General features: G+C 36.2%; 1 protein-coding gene across 3 annotated transcripts in view; it reads right to left on the bottom strand.

Moving 5' to 3' along the window:
* The window catches only part of EYS (eyes shut homolog (Drosophila)), an 859267-nt gene that overhangs the window by 223209 nt on the left and 618203 nt on the right, over nucleotides 1-17855 (bottom strand). For all 3 annotated transcript variants that reach the window (XM_017739228.1, XM_017739229.1, XM_017739230.1), the window contains one exon: nucleotides 2516-2628. In XM_017739228.1, the coding sequence (XP_017594717.1) occupies nucleotides 2516-2628 (113 nt within the window). The remainder of the gene's footprint in view (nucleotides 1-2515; nucleotides 2629-17855) is intronic.

Below are 17855 nucleotides of genomic sequence, written 5' to 3'. Positions count from 1 at the left end.
AGTAAGGAGAATGTCTGCCAGGCTTCCATGCAGTCCATTCCTACCAATTTCCCTTCCAACCAAGGGGAATTCAGAATAAGTTCAATTATCTGTTGAAATTACTCTGAATTTCAACAGACCAAGTACAACAATTTCCATTATTGAAACTCAGCTTTTCACAGACAGGAATAACTGTGATTTGAACTAGGATGGTGCCAGGTCTGTGTGGACTGCATGAGGCTGGACACTGTTAGGTACATCTACAGCATTCCGAGGAAGCAGGGAGGTAAAAGGAACATGTTGCTTAGCATAGAGAATTGAGAAGTCCCAACATTCTTCCAACATCCTTTTATGTAAAAGATTATATCCACAGTTCATCTATAGAAACAGTCATGTCATTTTACTCACCTAATCCATAACATATGCACCATAAGTATTTGCAAGAAACAGTCCTAGACTGTAATCACTGAGTTCTGATTCAAATAAAGCAATCTTTAATGTCTATATTATACCATATAAACCATATTTGTATGCTAATTAACTATGAAGGGGAGTATCAAATCAATAAAAAATTCAATAAATCTTGGTATATAATTCTATAGATTATAATAGATAATATAGAATTCTGTACTAATAAAAATTTAAAAGGAACAAAGCTAATTTTTTTACATGTCACCACTTTCTTGTCTATATCCCTCTCTATGTTACATACACAGACTGGGCAAAGCTGTTCTCATTGGTCTTTTTGCTTCTTGAAGGCTACTGATACTTAATGGAATGGTAATATAAACTTCAATGGGAAAAACAGTAAAAAAGAATGGTGTCCAAAAGCTCAAGGATGTAAGCACTTGTATCAGTGACAGTATTATTAAAGAGAAAGAAAGAAAATAGAAAAGATGCTAACAGTCCTGATTTTTGAGTTATCCTGTTTTTACCTAGTAATTTAAAAAACAGAACTACCTTCTTGCCTAGGATTTGGGACATCAAAGCTCTAATGCATATGCAAAATGGAGAACAATTTCCTAATCCAGTAACCAGAGACACCAGAGATTATTTATGATCCCTTTTTCACCATGATTACTTAATTTCTAATGCATAAATACCTCTTGACGTCAAGATTATTTCAACCTATGTTAATACCTGAATGAAAGACATGAGGCGGCTTCCTCACTTGCTTTCAAGCTTATGAATTTCTGTTTTGCACAGAGGCATAGTTTCACAGACAAGAGTACGTGCCCTCATTTTGAAGGACACCATGGTTCTGACTAGGAAAATTTCTGATGAAACTGTGCAGAAAGACAATAAAGGAGACATTGCTTCTTGCTTATCTGGGGTTCATCACAACAGAGGCCAGGGTTTTCTTTTTTGTGCAGGATTTAAACCCACGACCATTTCTTAAACACACTTAGAACATATTCCAAACAAAATGCTTTGGGGAACTTAAAGGGTGCAAAGATTTATTTCTTCATCAGCTTTGGACGAAGAGATGACACTGACCTGCTGTTCTAAATAAAAATGGTGGCAGGTCTGTGCAGAGGCAACAAACTCAATTTTGTGTTCAGAGTAAGTGTTACTGGCAAAAGCTTAGACGCCTAGGACTTGGGACAGGTAGTTCATTAGACAGTGGGTTTACATGCTTTTCATAACTTTGAGTGGGATGTGTGTAGGTTCTTTAAGGGGTTAGTGGTAGCGCTGAGCACAGAGTTCAGATCTCACAGATCTTTAATTAATGATCTAGCAGTTTACCACTAGCTTTCGAGGATAGTGTTTAAGTAAGCACATGAACATTAATTTAACTATTCTGTAAATTTTAGGGGAAAAAGTCATATGTAAAAAGCCATATATAATGTTCTCCAGTAATATAGGACATGTACATCCCATGACTGAAATGATACTCTCTTCTGAAAGACTTCATTATCTACAAATGCAATTCACCTCTGTTTTCCTTTGCTTTCCACTTTTCCATGTTCAAACCTATTATATTCCAGAACAGAATCCTAATGTGCACCACTGCTCCTGTATAGCCTTTTATTTCAATCAATGCATGACCAACAGCAATGTGAATATGCAAAACTGAATTCAACCGGGGTTTTTAAATGTATTCAGCAACAATGCTTTCCAGCATTTTTCACAATCTCTTGTAGAGTAAATGTGGCACCAAGTCATCCATATTTGTAACAAGACTAATGGAAGTCCCAAAGTCATGAGTAAAATCCAACCAGCACATCTCCTCACTTCCCAGTCCCATATTTTCCTGCAGATCATCTTTCTTAATACACTGTTTCAGCATTCGGGGACTGACAACTCACTCTAAATAAGCTGTCAAGCTTAATTGAACTACTCTGCAAAAAATACAATCTTTCATAAAGAAAATGCTTCAAAAGCATAAAAGAAAGCAAGGTATCTGTCTCTCTAGGGGTTTTTGTCTTTTTTTTTTTTTTAACCATTGTTGAAATTATCTAAAATGGTCACCCAGTGAAGCAAAATCATCACAAACAATTTCTTACAATTTGGAAAGGTATAGAGGGCAGTTTACCTGCAATTGTCAACATTACTTCTTCCCACAGCGTTAGAGAAGCTGAAAGGTCCGACATTATTGATTTCTGTGACTTTTATACAGCCAGTGAAATTGTAGACAGGTCCAGAAATCTACAAAGGAAAAAATGCACACAGTTCTTTTGCTTGTCATTGTGATCAATTTTAAAAATAATTAAGTTACTATAAAAATATTTGTAGGATTATTTTACCTACTCCTGAAAAACCCTCCTTGTCTCCATTTTTCCTCTAATGAAATTCTACTAAAAAAAAAAGAATATGAAAAGAAATCACAGCAAGGTAAACAGTACTGACTTAAAAATAAAGAATAAATTTAAAAACAGAGTTAGGAACATGCAGAGAGCACTACGGGTATTGTGAAACACGAGTGAAAAGTGTGTTTCACTAACTTAGAGAACACTTTAATCAGTTTTTTTTTTTTTTTTTTTATGGAGGAATACAGGCCATGCAGAATGGTAAACAGGGAAGATTTGAAATTTGTAAGTTTACTATTTCCCTGCTCAAAAGATTTCTAGTATCATTAATCATATTTCAAAGATGCCTAACGACCTACTAAAAATGGGAATCATTGCAGGGGCACTGAAAATACAGAAAACAGTAAGTTGTTATGCACTGCCAAGGACCTGTTTCTAACACTAAACATGAAGTCAAGTTTAGATAGTTGCAGAAAGAAAAGTAAAAATATCTTGAGGAACAATTTGCTGAAAGCATGATAGAAAGTATTAAATGCTTTTTAAAGCCCAATGGGAGCATTAAGCCTGCCAGAAAGGCTTTAGGGCTAATAGACCATCTAAGTATAAAGGGAATGTTCAAAGAGACAAGGCTCTAGCAGGAAATGTAAATGACTCAAATCAAAATTTAATGAAGAGTAGTTCTGGGAGGTTCTCATGACAGAACCTCTTTTTAGTTGGGGGACATCAGAGATCTGTCTCAAATTGAATTATTACTAGAAAATGTTAAAAATACCTAAAAAAGTGAACAGTGGCAAAAAAAGAGAAAGATCAAATAGTGTCTGCCTGGGATTCCTATGGGAAGTTACTGTGGTCATCACTTAAGATGGCATCCAAAACATGGGAATGGTAGATATGGATTTTTTGGGAGAGGGGAGGAAGGCTTGGTTTTTTGCTTTGTATGATTTTGAAAATGGGAACAAGACTAGGGCATGCAAGGACACATCTCAAACTACAGATCACTAAGTCCCAATTCCATTCAAGACAAATGATTATGAATTACACTGAAGAACAGAATTAACAAATATGTAAATGAACTTAATGTACAGGGGAATAGTCGAGATGGTTTCTGAAAAGGGAAATTGTAACTCACAGGAGGAACCCTATGTGAAAAACGATGCCTTGGCACATAGCCTTTGATTTCCAAAGGATTTCAATAAGTTTCTGTGTTGAAAGACTAAAGTAACTCAGTCCCCCTGGGATAATAAGGAACGCCTTCAATAAATTAGGAGAATGGTAAAAACAGAAGCAGAAAAATTGTAAATAAATGGTGAGGTTTCTCAATATAGAGAGCCCCTAGAAATTCTCTCTGCAAATGTGTATTAAGGTCTGTGGTCTTCAACATATTTAAGTGGCTCAACATTTTCTGCACTACTCAGGATAGCAAAACCAAAATCCTGAGAATAGGATTTCACAACATATATGCACAATATGCAAAAATGTCACAATATGCAAAATTATAAGGTATGTAAGGGCGACGATACATATGAGAGTTTCTGAACAAAGTGACTCTATAGACCAGGAATCTTCAGTCAGGAAAACTCACTGTCAATGAGAGACAGAACAGAGCAGTGTGCAGATGAACAAAGAGTTTTCACAGTTTCTCAAAATACAGGATCAAAAGGACATGAAATGACATAAATCAGTGCGAAGATGAAAGCAAGGTAAAGGGTTTGCTTTTCATACAACTCAAAATTAAGTTGTGGAACTCTGCCATAGCATGTTGTGGATGGTACAAGTGTAAATGGGGTTAAAAGTCAACCATATTAAAGGCAAAGAAGAGCTGTCTCCCTCCCAGCAGACAGATAGGCTGCACAAGTACAATACAGTTGAAGCAAGGAGAATGGCTTTTCTCTGCACTGCTCAACCACTCTGGAACATAAGACACCATGCCATGCCATATGCTATAAACAGAATGAACTGGCCTTCCAACCCATGGGAGGGCTCAAAGACTTCACTAACAGTTCATTGTTTATTTCCTTAGCAGCTAAGGCTTACAGGAAGTTAAGACTTTAAAAGAGATATTATTACACAGCAACAACGTGGAAAGTCGTGTACCGTCTATAAGGTGGCATTTAAAGCGAACAAAATTCAAGTGTGGCAAAGGGAAGATGGTTTCTCTTTGGAACAAACACAGAGGATTACAATGAAGCTTCCTGGAACTCAAAAAGAAACAAAAAACTCATTCAAGTACTGGATGTGAATGCTCTCCTCCAAGTTAACTTTGTTGATATGCCACAAGGGCTGGCAGAGCCCTTCCCCAGCCACTCTGGCACGGAAATAAGTGCGATGGACTGCCAAGCATTGCAATCAGCAGTCTGCTTTTGCTGCCATCTTCATAACAAAATATACCAGGTAATCTTTGAAGATGTGTTGCCCTACTAAACTTCAAATTTTAATTTTTATAAGAGAAGCTTGTTATTTTTTTCTCTGCCTTTTATAAATAGTAAATAAAATAATTTTCAAATTAACAGGATGCAGGATCTGTTGCAAATTTATTATGAACACAGACAGAAATGGCTACAGGATTCTGAGCTGGAAACTACACGAGACCTGTAACATTGTCTCCTCAGAAATGAACAATTGAAAAATGTTTTAATATTCTCTGTATAAATCAACTTGTTAAAGCTCTTCTGCTTTTTTCTCCCTGAGCCTCTTATGATTTTCTCAGTCATGCCATGCATGTGTTTCAACAAAAGCCCTCTTTCTTGGGATTGTAAAAATGAACAAACAAAAAAGAAAACAAAAGAAATCAATAAATGCAAAGGTCATATACAATAAGATTTTATGATAGCTACTGTGCCAAGTTAAGTTCATCCAAGACTCTGGTATAGGGAAAATTCACTATGTCAACCTATGATCCATTTTGCAGACTGAAGAGCACATTAGTCACTTGGTTTGGAAATCAACATTTATCTGCATATTTCTCCAAACACTGTAACATTGAATATTTTAACAACATGGTTTCCTTCCCCTCACTACTGGCTGGCCTCCTAATAATTTCTCTTACATTGTTATGTGCCTATTTTGAAGGTAATGCATTCCTCTAAAGCAATCTTAATTATTATTTTTTTAAATTATAACCACATTATAAACATTTTAGTTAAAAAATTACTTGCATTTGTTCTGCTATGCTATCTATAAAAAAAAATAATATCTTAGAGATATAAAGGAATAACAGCTATTGATATATACAATCAAAAGTAAGCAGCTTTTATTCTGCTGTTTTAAAGAAAAGATCCTTTTTGTGTTTAGCAGAATATTAAAATGTAGACTTCACATGTAGTTGAGTTCCCTTCCATTTACAAAAATACATTAATATGCTGACAAGTTGTAACACTTAAATTGCCTGAAAATGTCAGAGCCAGAGCAACATCAGAAATTTAGTTTAATAAAATTCACTATTCACAATCTATTCAGATATGTTTGACATATAGTAACCATGCTCTTTAAACGCCCTTTATACTTGACAAAAATGAGTACAGATACTTACCTTGTAGGAAAAGTTCACACATTTATGCCGAATCATTTATTAACATCCTTTACTGACTAGCCCAAATTAAGCTGCTGTTAGATAGAATTAACCTAGAATGAGTTCCTAATGAAATGAACTTACATGCTGTCAATTCACAACAGATTCATAAATAATACAATGAGGTTTTGGCTTATGATCTGAGCATTTATTTAAAAATATGATTAACTGGAAAGAAAAAAGTCATAGCACAATCTTTCCTCATTTGTCTCCACTCAAGATAAATTTTATATATCTTAAAAATTCTCACTATAGATATTACAGTGTACCAGAATACACTCTTTAGTAGTCTTTCACATCTTTGTGACTCCTGAAATATGTCTGATTTTGTAGTCTGATTAGTAGAATTCTCTTCAATAGACTGCAAAACTTTTCAAATGCAGCATTTCAAACTTAAATAAAATAATTACAGTGCACAGTTTTGAATACTCTAATAAAATTTTAACTGGTGTTTACTAAAACCATGGTGGACCGTTTGGAAATTAATAACGCAAAAAACCCCTCAACTTAGATAACAGCTTCTTTACTCCAGTTTTGTTTTCTGCTAGTGATTAGAATCATGTGAAACAATCATAATGAACTCTGAAATTAAGTAAGCCATAATCTCAGCTCTATATTCTCTTCAAATTAGACATACAAATTTGGCTAACATCTCAGTTTTAACATGCTTGAAGCCTACTGCAACTGAATTTCAATATCAAGCCCACTAAAAAACTTTCTGAAAACCAAAAATAACATTTTAAAAAACCAATACAAAGCCACACCTAAATTCCATGGGTTGTGGTGGTGATGCTTCCCCCTAAAGAAGAATTTGTTCTTTAAAAATGTCATTTTACAACCTATTTTCCTCTCTTAGATACTGAATTACATGCAGCACAAATTAGAACTACACAGACGATCAAATTAGCAGCAAGGCAATGAGAATGGGCTTAATCCAACAGGACATTATTCCATCTTTATATTTTACTTATTGAACACTGAAACTTGCCTGCATTCAAGGCAATATGCTATATATGAGATATGTACTTTCTTCAAGCCCAAAAGTTTTCAAGGCTTTGTTAAAAATCGACATTAGTGACTCAGACATCATATTGCCAAAAAATGTTATACTTTTGTTCTTGTTGATTTAAATTTTTTTAAAATCAATTAATAAAAATTAAACCTTATTCATTTTAACTCTGGTAGTTCAAGCAAAATGGACAAGGTTAGTCTGGTTATTTTGTATAACTACTAATGAGAGAGAAATGCTCCTCCCTTGGAGAAGTCCTGCTAAAGTAGACAGTGGCAGGGGAGTGTGTGTCTGTGATGTACCTATGCTGTTCATAAACACTTTCTAATATTTACTTTTAATAAAACTTTCCGTACTCAGTTGAAATTTTAAATCACAAGCATTTTTATTGTTAGATAATGGAGTATGAGCCAAAGAGATTAATGACATTTCAAAATGTGTAAGAAAATGAAAAGTAGTATTAGCTCTCAAACAAAAGTAATAAAAGAAAACACTTAAATATGGGAGAAGGAATATTGCTTCAGCTTCTGTCCTGGTACTAGTATAGAAATGGGAAGGCAAAATGGGAATATATACTGGTAAAATTGCCTACATGCTGACATATAAATAAATTGGGTGAAACACCAAGGAACTGAAATTTTTTCCATCCTGACTCATACTGACTATGAAATGAAATACCGTATAAACCTATACATAACACCAAAAGCTCGTTCAATGAATATTTTAAGGTAATAGAAGATTTTACACTGACACTGTGATTCTGAGACAAATATCCCAAAATAATTTTGATTAAGTTATAGTAACACAACTAAAAAGGGGTTCAAGAGGTGAGTAAAATCCAGGGTTTTTTTTCATCTAACTACCTCTACTGTATTTTAAAAGAATTTACTGTTATTACCCTGAATCTGCTTTTACTGTATCTGCCATGGATATTGAATCCTATTATTAGACTTTCATGAAACAAGAATGGTAAAGCATAATAATACAGGCAGAAGAGAGGGAGAAAATAAATCCCCCAAACTGCCCAGGGTGGTACAGGTTTACATTTCTGCTATTCAGTTCTCATTTGTTCTAGCCACTCAAATCAGGGCTTGTAAAAGTTGCAACCCTGATGGTTTTGCTATGGGAAACCAGCAAGACAATAGTTCTTCCAGCCTCCTGTGCTGTAGTGCAGGTAACTGAGACTATCCTCTCACATTGGATCTGAACTGGCAAACCCCCTCCTGCATTGTTGTGCTCCACAGTGGAAACCAGATAGGTCATCTGCCTGGTCCCAGACTGGGGGGAACCAGTTCACGGTATAACAGACATTCACATTCCTCGTGCATCATTTCTTCGCCTAAATTGACTGGCAGTCTAAAACCTGAGCATGAGTGCTCCAGTGTCAATTTTCCATGATTCTGGCAGTTCTAGCTCAGCATGGTTCATTAAACCACAAAGGATTAATTAAAATCAGTAAGTCTGAAAGATTCAAGAGTACTGAGAAATTCCCTTACCATTTTTATGAAAGTTCATCCTTGGCCACGATCCTTACTTTTTAAACTTGCTCTTGGCTTGCACTTAAACAAGTGCACTGTTGCATTTCAGAACGGATGTGAAGACTCTGATGTGAGGAAGGACCTCCCTAAGCTTTATGGCTAGCAATGTCTGCTCCTTTTCTAAACAATTTCAGTGTTTATACTTATGAACATAATGAATGATTCACTTACTGCATTTGCTATTGCAATTCTTAATAAGTTCAACAACTGTAATTTATCTTTTTCAATTCTCTGTGTTTAATGTGGTACAATACCTTGCCCCTGAGAAAGATGGAAAATATACTGGCCTGAAAGGACTAGAAAATGTAGAGTGAAATTTGGAAAATGGACTTACCTGTCTTGTACAGTGCAGACTCTATCAACTGTGGAAATCAGCTCATCTCCCTGCACTTCACTTTTTCAGAGTGACACTGAAGTTACACGTTGAACACCATGCTAACACATTACAGTATTACAGCACTTAGAGAAGGGTGTTCAGAGTCCATCACCATGAACTAGTTTTCAGTCCAAGTCAGTCAACTTCTGTAGTTCTGGTTCTTGTCCAATCCATAACCAATCACTCAAATCTACAAACACTTAACCCAACAGATGTTTGAATCAAGCATATGTGTTTATATGCTGATGGATTTGATGATTCTCATGTGTCACTTTCAAGTCAGGATAGTCTATATCTAAAGTAAGATTCAGTGGGAAACATGTCTTAGTGAATTACAGATGCTGAGTTACAAAAAAGGGAAGAGTTCTAGCAAGAAGTTGTACATCTGTCTGAATTAGAAGAGATAATGCCTTATCTAAAACAAAGACCTCCATATAAAAGGGTGTCTTCAGAATGAAAAAAATGCCCATAAAAATGAAAATTTTCTGATACAATAGGCTTTTCTTTAATGAACATATATGGTATATGGTATATGGTATTCAAATGGGCCTAATTTTGCCAGACTCCTAAGAAAACTGAAAATTCTCTTCTGAAGAACGGAGAGAGGAGGAAAATTTCTTCATAGATTTTCATGATCTGTGCTTTTCTTATATCATGCCCGTACACCTTCTAGAAACATATGCAACTGGTTTGTCTGGTTTTTTTTACATTTTAAATATGTTTTTTTTCCTTATAGGGCAATTTCTTAAGACAAGAGGTGTTTCAAGGTAACAGAATATTCCTCACGCACTAGGTAAGGCATATGTCAGCTGGCTCATTATGCCTTTCCGCAAATGCCTTCACTTCCCCAAAATACTCCAGAGAATCCAAGGAGGCATATATCAGGACCAGGTGAGAAGTAGTGGTTTGCGGTGTTAGGAACATGGTAACGAGGAGTGCTGCCTGACACATAAAAAGGTTTTTAGGAGCATGTGGGCATTCTAAGGTTACCAAGATGTTAGTCACATGTACTTATGTGATCAAAGGTGTATCTACAGTAGACAGATCACATAAAAATGTTAACCATGATATGACAAGAAGGTGATGAATCCAAAGACTTCCAAAATGCATTTGATTATCATACTATTGTAAAACAACATGAACTGTTGTGTTCTAAACCAATTAAACTCTACCAATAACAAAAAATTTAAAATTTTGGTTAAATTTTAGTGAAACAACTGACAGGTTACTACTCCTTTTTTGTCTGCTCTGTCTTTCAGTTAGTTGTTAGTGCCCCTGTGACAAATGTAGTAGAACATGAAAGTTCATCTATAATTCATCATAATAACATAGATTTAGATTAATGGCAGTTTAACTTGGCGCAACTGAGAAGTGGACATATAACCTGTTTTTTTATCTCTTTTGAGGAAACAAAAACTTTTAGCAAAGGAGTGATGCAAGCTGTTGAATTTGGTTACCTTATTCTTTGGTTTAGCTTGAATTTCCATTTTGAGACATGCAGTTCTGAGAGACTTATGACAATATGTGTTTCCCCAGAGCTTTGAACTGTATTACCTACTCATTGCCAAAGATTGATGTTGATTTTTGTGGAGCACTTCCTTTTGGTCTACCTCTAAATTTTATTTTCCCCACCTTGACTTGTATACTATTCATAAACTTGTCAAAGGACACACCTAATCCTGAAAGTCTCATACTTGCCCTGAGTTCATGCTATTAGACTCCTTGCCTAAAGCATTTACAAATTTTATTTGGAATTGATAGTCCCCAGGAAAACCAGAGTAAACAAAAAGATAAGATTCACATGAAACTACATTATGCAGTATATGATCTAGAGGAGAAATCAAACCATGTTCTAAAAACTGGAAGTTCAAAGTAATCTTCACTTATAAAAAGGAAAACACATATTAAAATAATTAAACATTCATGGCAGATTCTAAACTGCTCCTTTACTTGCTTCCATCCCTCAGATCCTGAAAGTGAGTTCCCTCCTCTCCCTCCATAACATTGCTTTAAGTGTCAATGCTCACCAGTTCTGTTCTTCTCAAGATGAAATCTTACCTCTTTCATTTTTATTATCAACATACCTCAGGCTGTAATGCAGGACAAACACCACAAGGTCAGCCACTTTCCCTTTTCAGAGATTTTAATGCATTTGTATTCCTTTCCAAGCATATTCTTTCTTGTTGAAAAAAAAATTCCAAAAGTCAAAAAAAGTCAACACTATTAAAAGCCCTTTGAATGAGGTTAAAAAAAAAATTCATGTAATATGCATCCTACTAAGATAAAATAATTTATTTTTCTATTCACTCTTCACAGAGATTACAACTGTCATTAATAACAGTATGAAGAGCTGATACTCAGAGGATTCTGAACCCTCCCTTCCACTATTCTGCAGCCATTGAAACTTCTACAGCCACATCAAAGTACATCTGACCATGTGAATTAATTCAGGTTTCTTCTCCTACAATTCTCTTAGAAACAGAAATATTAGACAAGGGTAAAGTACCATCTTCACCAGACACTGAACCTGTATCCTATATCTCCAGTAGCAACCAGTACAGTATGCTAGGAAAAAGAACAGTAACAGATCTCAGCATGGTTGAAGTTTGAAGGGACCTCTGGAGGTCACCTTGTCCAATTCCTCCACTGAAGTAGTGTCACCTAGAGCCAATTGCTCAGGATCAAGTCCAGACAACTTTTGAATATCTCCATGAATGGAGACTGCCATACAATCAGAGCAACTTGTGCCAGTGCTCAGGCACCCTCACAGTGGAAAAGTTCTGATATTCAGATGACACCTCCTGTGTTTCATCTTGAGGCCTTTGCCTCTTGTTCTGTCACTTGGCACAGCTGAAAAGAGCCTGTCTCTTCCCTTTTTGCATCCTTTCTTCAAATATTTGTAGAATACTGGTGAATTTTCCTCCTGAGCTTTCTCCAGTCTGAACAGTCCTGGCTCTCTCAGCCTTTCCTAACAGGAGAGATGTTCCAGTTCCTTAATCAACTTTGTGGCCATGTACACAGTAGCTCCATGTCTTTCTTGTATTGAGGAGCCCAGAACTGGACACAGCACTTCAAATGTGGCCTCACCAGTGCTGAGCACAGGATACAGATCACCTCCCTCAACATGCCAGCAGTGCTTCTCCTAATGCAGCTCAGGATACCCTTAGCCTCCTCTGCTGCAAGGGCGCGTTGCTGGCCCCTGTTCATCTTGCTGTCCACCAGGATCTCCTGGTTCTTTACTCTAAGGAATCTATAAACTCTTTCCTGTAAAACTGTAGAAATCACAGGATGCCTGATGATCTCAGGCATTTCTTCATTCATGTTAGTAGTTGGCTATTGGAATTTCACCAGCCATAATGAATAAACTTTCTTATACAAATACACACATACATGCACATGTGCATGCTCACACACACAGGCACACAGAGGTTTGCATTCATGCACTTATCTGTGCAGTTAACCAGGAATCTCTTTTAACTAAACATCTGGCTAATCCAAATTCCTCTCCTCCAATCCCATTAAAGGATTCAAAAGTACTCTGCTATATGGCCATACAAGATGGACAATAGGATTGTAGAATGGACAAACAATTTTCATTTTCACAAACTGATTGTAAGACAGTATCAGTAGCATTATTTTTCAGATCTTTCTTACCTATGAGCTCACAAATGCCAAACAATATAGGCTATGTCAATAGTAAAGATATTATTATTTCAGGTTTACATTGGCATTTTATCTTATATTTAATTTGTGCTATTTTTAAAAACATTTTATGAATGTAATTGGTTTTAATTTTTTCTCTCTTATTTTGTTTTCATAGTATTCAGTCTGTGCTGTAAACAATTGTCTGTAAAGCAGCATTCTGTAACCTAGTACAAGAATCTCTATAATGAGACATGACACAATCATATATTGCTTTTTTCTGCTACTATTATACACAGAGAAAACAACTTGCTGTAGTTGTTTATATGGTTCTCAGAAATTTGTAATTGCAAACACAGTAAAAGTAAGTAAAATCCAGGCAAACAGAGAGTTTTAAACCACAAAACAGGGTGACAGGCACCAACAGAGTAACTCATCTTTACCCTTTTTGCTTTCAAAAAAATTACAATTAATACTAATAAAATTGGCATTGATACTAATAAAATTGGAAATTAAAGATTTTGTGCTAATGTTCCCCACAATTCCATTTCATTAAATGATTCCTCCTCCTCATCTATTCTTTCATTTCTAAATCTCATTTCATTTAGATGAAAGAGCACTAAATAATAGTTGCATTTCCAATGTAGAACAGATGCCAGTTCCTCTGTTCCTCTTTTTTTATGCTGCACACTAAAAATCACAAATTTACAAACAACGTGATCATCATGTTCCTCTCTTAATAATGACTCTTTATATTACAGCAGCTTAGTCAGCCTCTAACTTCAGAGCAGAGTGCATTCCCTGCTGTCTTGGCAAATGTGTTGTTTGACCACTTTTCAGGCTCAGATGTTCCCTGCATGCCCAATAGGTACATTCAGATACTTAGTTTAGAGTGAAGCCATTAAGCAAACAGCACTGAAAGGCTTATTTGCCAAGGATCAGTAATGGCCTCCATTTACTATAGTTTTCTATAAAATCTGCCTCTGCTACATTGTTTGCTATTGGGAAAAGGAATGAAATAACACAGCAAAATGTCAAAGCTGTCAGGAAACACAAAGTCAATTTATTGTTACTGAAATAATGGAAACTTCTATGTAGAAGATCAATGAGAATGGAAGATCCTGTACTAAGAATGAATGCAGAGAAAGATTGTTGATATTATTAGAGAAGTAGGTTCTAGGCAAAATCACATAACTGTGAGCCTAACTTCGCATGCATAATAGGAAACCAAATGCTTTTGAATTTGGTAGTCTCTATTCCTCAACAACACGTTTGATATCTTTTTATTCTCAAATACACAGCCTAAAAAAAAAGCCCAACAAACCTTACATTGTAGATTGATAAATGTCAAGGACACTACAGAAACACTAATCACCTAGATTAACTCTGGAAAGAGCAAACGGGAATCACCATAATTTGAACAGAGTCTAGACAAACAGAACTAACACTTCAGTGATGGCTTTCCTTTTTGGAAGGAAAAAATCACGAAATTAGAGCTCAGATAAAGAACTGAAAACATCAAAGATAGAAGGTGTGAAATTTTCTTAATTAAAATGGCAGGAATGTCTAGCAATCACCTGCTAGAAGAGGGTACTGGGAATAATGAATACACAGAAATCCACACACAAAGAAACAGCAAAGAATATAATATATGCTGGAAGTAGAAAGCATAAAGATGAAAAAAACTTGCCAAAAACTCAAACTGAGCTGGACCTTACACAAGTTTCAAACACATGGAGAAAAGAAGAGTGACAGACTACAAGTGAGAAACAGGACCAAGTTACAAATACTGCAGCTGCCACTAAAACCCTTTGTCTTATTAACACTGGAAAAACAGTGTTAAAACTTCTAGGGTTTTCCTAGACAGTCATGTATCTTAATAGGCTGCACAGTTAATTTGCTTCTATTTTAAAATAACATTATGCTCCCTTAAGCATAAAATTTACACTGGTAGAAAGATAAAATATGATTTATTTCCATAATGAGCCAAAGAGTGGGTTCTGATTAAAAAAAATAAAAAGTTTCTAGGTAACAACCCAGATGGAAGACCATAGGTATAGCAGGGAAGTAGCAGACGGCAGCTTAAGCAGAGAAATTGAAATGACTCTTAGGAGAACAAAGCACAGAATCTGGGCTCAGAGATAATGAAGAAGGAAGCAGGACCAAACAAGATGCAAATTCACTAAATTTCACAAAGGCAGTGAGAGACTAAAAACCTGCCTGTAAGATCATGGTGGGAGGGCAAGGGTTGTGTCTAGCCATTTTTCTTCTACTTTGTCTGACTTCATACTAAGCTTTTATTATTAAGAGGTTAAATGTTCTATTTTCTAGTTTTTTTCTACCAAAACCTGAGATGTTACTTATTTTGAAGGCTTTTGGTCTTCTTTGGTTAAAGAAAACCATGCAGATTATCATGCCCAGATAACTTCCTGCAATCTAGGTCAGATCAAGAGTCTACCAGCTGTGAGGGTATTTATGCGTCCTTTTGTTAAGGTTCCATGAGAAAGCCCCAGATTTCAACATCCATTTCACTCAAAGATTAGGAGAGGTATATAACTTCATATGACTATTTTCATATAAAATACATAAAAAAAACTTTCTGCTAGCTGTCCTAGTATTTCTTTATAAAGAGATTGCTAGTTCCTTGTGGAAAGAATGGTTCCTATCAGCTGGTCAAGCAGGGGTCTCACTTCTGGAAATACCTTTAGCACACCGAAAAGTCTGCTGCAGGCCTACAAATTATCAATGACAAGTAACAGAATTATAAAAGTCTGCTAGCTGTCCTAGTATTTCTTTATAAAGAGATTGCTAGTTCCTTGTGGAAAGAATGGTTCCTATCAGCTGGTCAAGCAGGGGTCTCACTTCTGGAAATACCTTTAGCACACCGAAAAGTCTGCTGCAGGCCTACAAATTATCAATGACAAGTAACAGAATTATAAAAGTGTCCTGGGTTGCAGTGTATCCTATTGCCATCCTCATGAGCTGATCATTGAGATCAGGTGGGGCAGTGTTTCCTTGCCTCCTCCCCCCAGACTATCTTGCTGTTAATGGCCCATCATTGTCCTGCCACATGACTCAGAGATAACTCCCTCTGGACTATCTTCTGTTAATGAGCCTAATCAACACTTGGCTCCCACCCCCTCATCAGTAGAGAGAATAAGGGAATATGTGAGCAAACTTGTGGGTTGACATTAATCATATCTATATTAGCAACATTTCTTGGTTCACCAGTCTAAAACACAGTACCATACAAGCTGCTGTGAGGAAAATTAGCTGCATCCCAGCCAGACCCAGTAGGGAGAATCAATACACATTGACACCTTGCATTTATCATACAATATTTCTCAGATACATTATAACAGTAGTTGATGCAATGCTTACAGCAAGTCAGTGTGTGGAAACACAATTGCCACTAAAGGTGTTGTTGAGGTATGTGAAGTCATACAAACACTAATGAAAATGGTGACAGAGGTAAGAAATAAAACCCAAAAGTTACTGTACCAGAATACTGTAAAAACACAGCTGTGAGAGCAAAGATTTTTTTATTGTCAACAATTCAGGAGGCACTACGTGGTTATGGAAAATTAAATAAACTACCTTAGTTTACCTCATAGCAACATGGACGTTTTTGGTTACTGAGTTTGTATTTATCAGAAATGGCAACAATTTGCTCCACTTGCCATCCAAAGCACAGAAGTTTAATCGGTAAAAGTAATTTTCAGTGGGATTTAGCAGCAAATTGTCTTCTTTTTTTCTGAAGAGAAACTCATGGATTTGCATTTTAATAGGATGAAGTTATACACCCAAAACTTCATGTTTGTGGCATAAACCTCTCTGCTGCTGAAAATACTTTGAGAAAAATCACACATACATAAAATAGGAACAGATGAATATTCAGATCATTTTTTATCTATTAAAATGTGAAAAGAATTTTGCATAACATGCTTTTTTCTCATGTAGGTTGAGTTTTGTGTTTAGATTGCTACAGTTGACAGCTCAAAATTTACCTTTATCAAACAAAACCAAGTTAATAGACGAGTAAATTGATAGTTAAAGGAGATCAGCTCTTGATTTTAGCTTTGGGTTGAGAGGAATGCATAAAGAAACTCAAGGCAATATTTGTGCAGACTCAACAGTTGCACAAAGAACCAGTCCACAAGAGATGAATCTACAGTTACCAAATACAGAAGGAAAGAGCGGGAGACAAATCTAGGGAACTACTGGTTGAAAGGGTCATTTGGGTAATTGCATGAATTGCTTGACTAGTACATATGTGCTGTCAAATATATCTCTGCCTTGTCAAATATCTGGCTTCTCCTGAAGTGGAAAGGGTCCTGCCTAAACTACATGGAAGCAATTGCTCTTGCACAATCCCCCATTCGGTTTATACCATCAGGTGTATCAAAGAGCGGGAGACAAATCTAGGGAACTACTGGTTGAAAGGGTCATTTGGGTAATTGCATGAATTGCTTGACTAGTACATATGTGCTGTCAAATATATCTCTGCCTTGTCAAATATCTGGCTTCTCCTGAAGTGGAAAGGGTCCTGCCTAAACTACATGGAAGTAATTGCTCTTGCACAATCCCCCATTTGGTTTATACCATCAGGTGTATTACCTCAAGAACTACAAAGGAAGATTAGAGGCCATGACCTGGTACACGCTGGTCCACGGTCAGCACATTACCTTTTCCAGGGGATAAACCCTAGCTCTTCTTTGTTCTTCTTCATTGCCTATAGGGAGTTGTCTTGGTTTGAAAGACAGGTGTCTGCCAAGGAAGGCAGGAGTCTCCGTTGGAACGGAAGGAAAAAAATTGCAACCCCCTTCCCTCTGAATTATTATAATTTTGAAATTAAGGGGCTTTCAGGCAAAGATATGAGGAACAGGAATAACAGTTCTTTACTATTATATAGCTATATGTGTATAACCAGTCAAACAAACAGCAATAACTATGGCAGTAACAGCAAACAATCACAAACCCAGTGCCAGCCTTC

Source organism: Corvus brachyrhynchos, unplaced genomic scaffold, assembly GCF_000691975.1.
Source record: "Corvus brachyrhynchos isolate BGI_N302 unplaced genomic scaffold, ASM69197v1 scaffold136, whole genome shotgun sequence".
NCBI classification, from domain to species: Eukaryota; Metazoa; Chordata; class Aves; order Passeriformes; family Corvidae; genus Corvus; species Corvus brachyrhynchos.
This window is presented reverse-complemented; position numbering and strand designations above follow the sequence as displayed.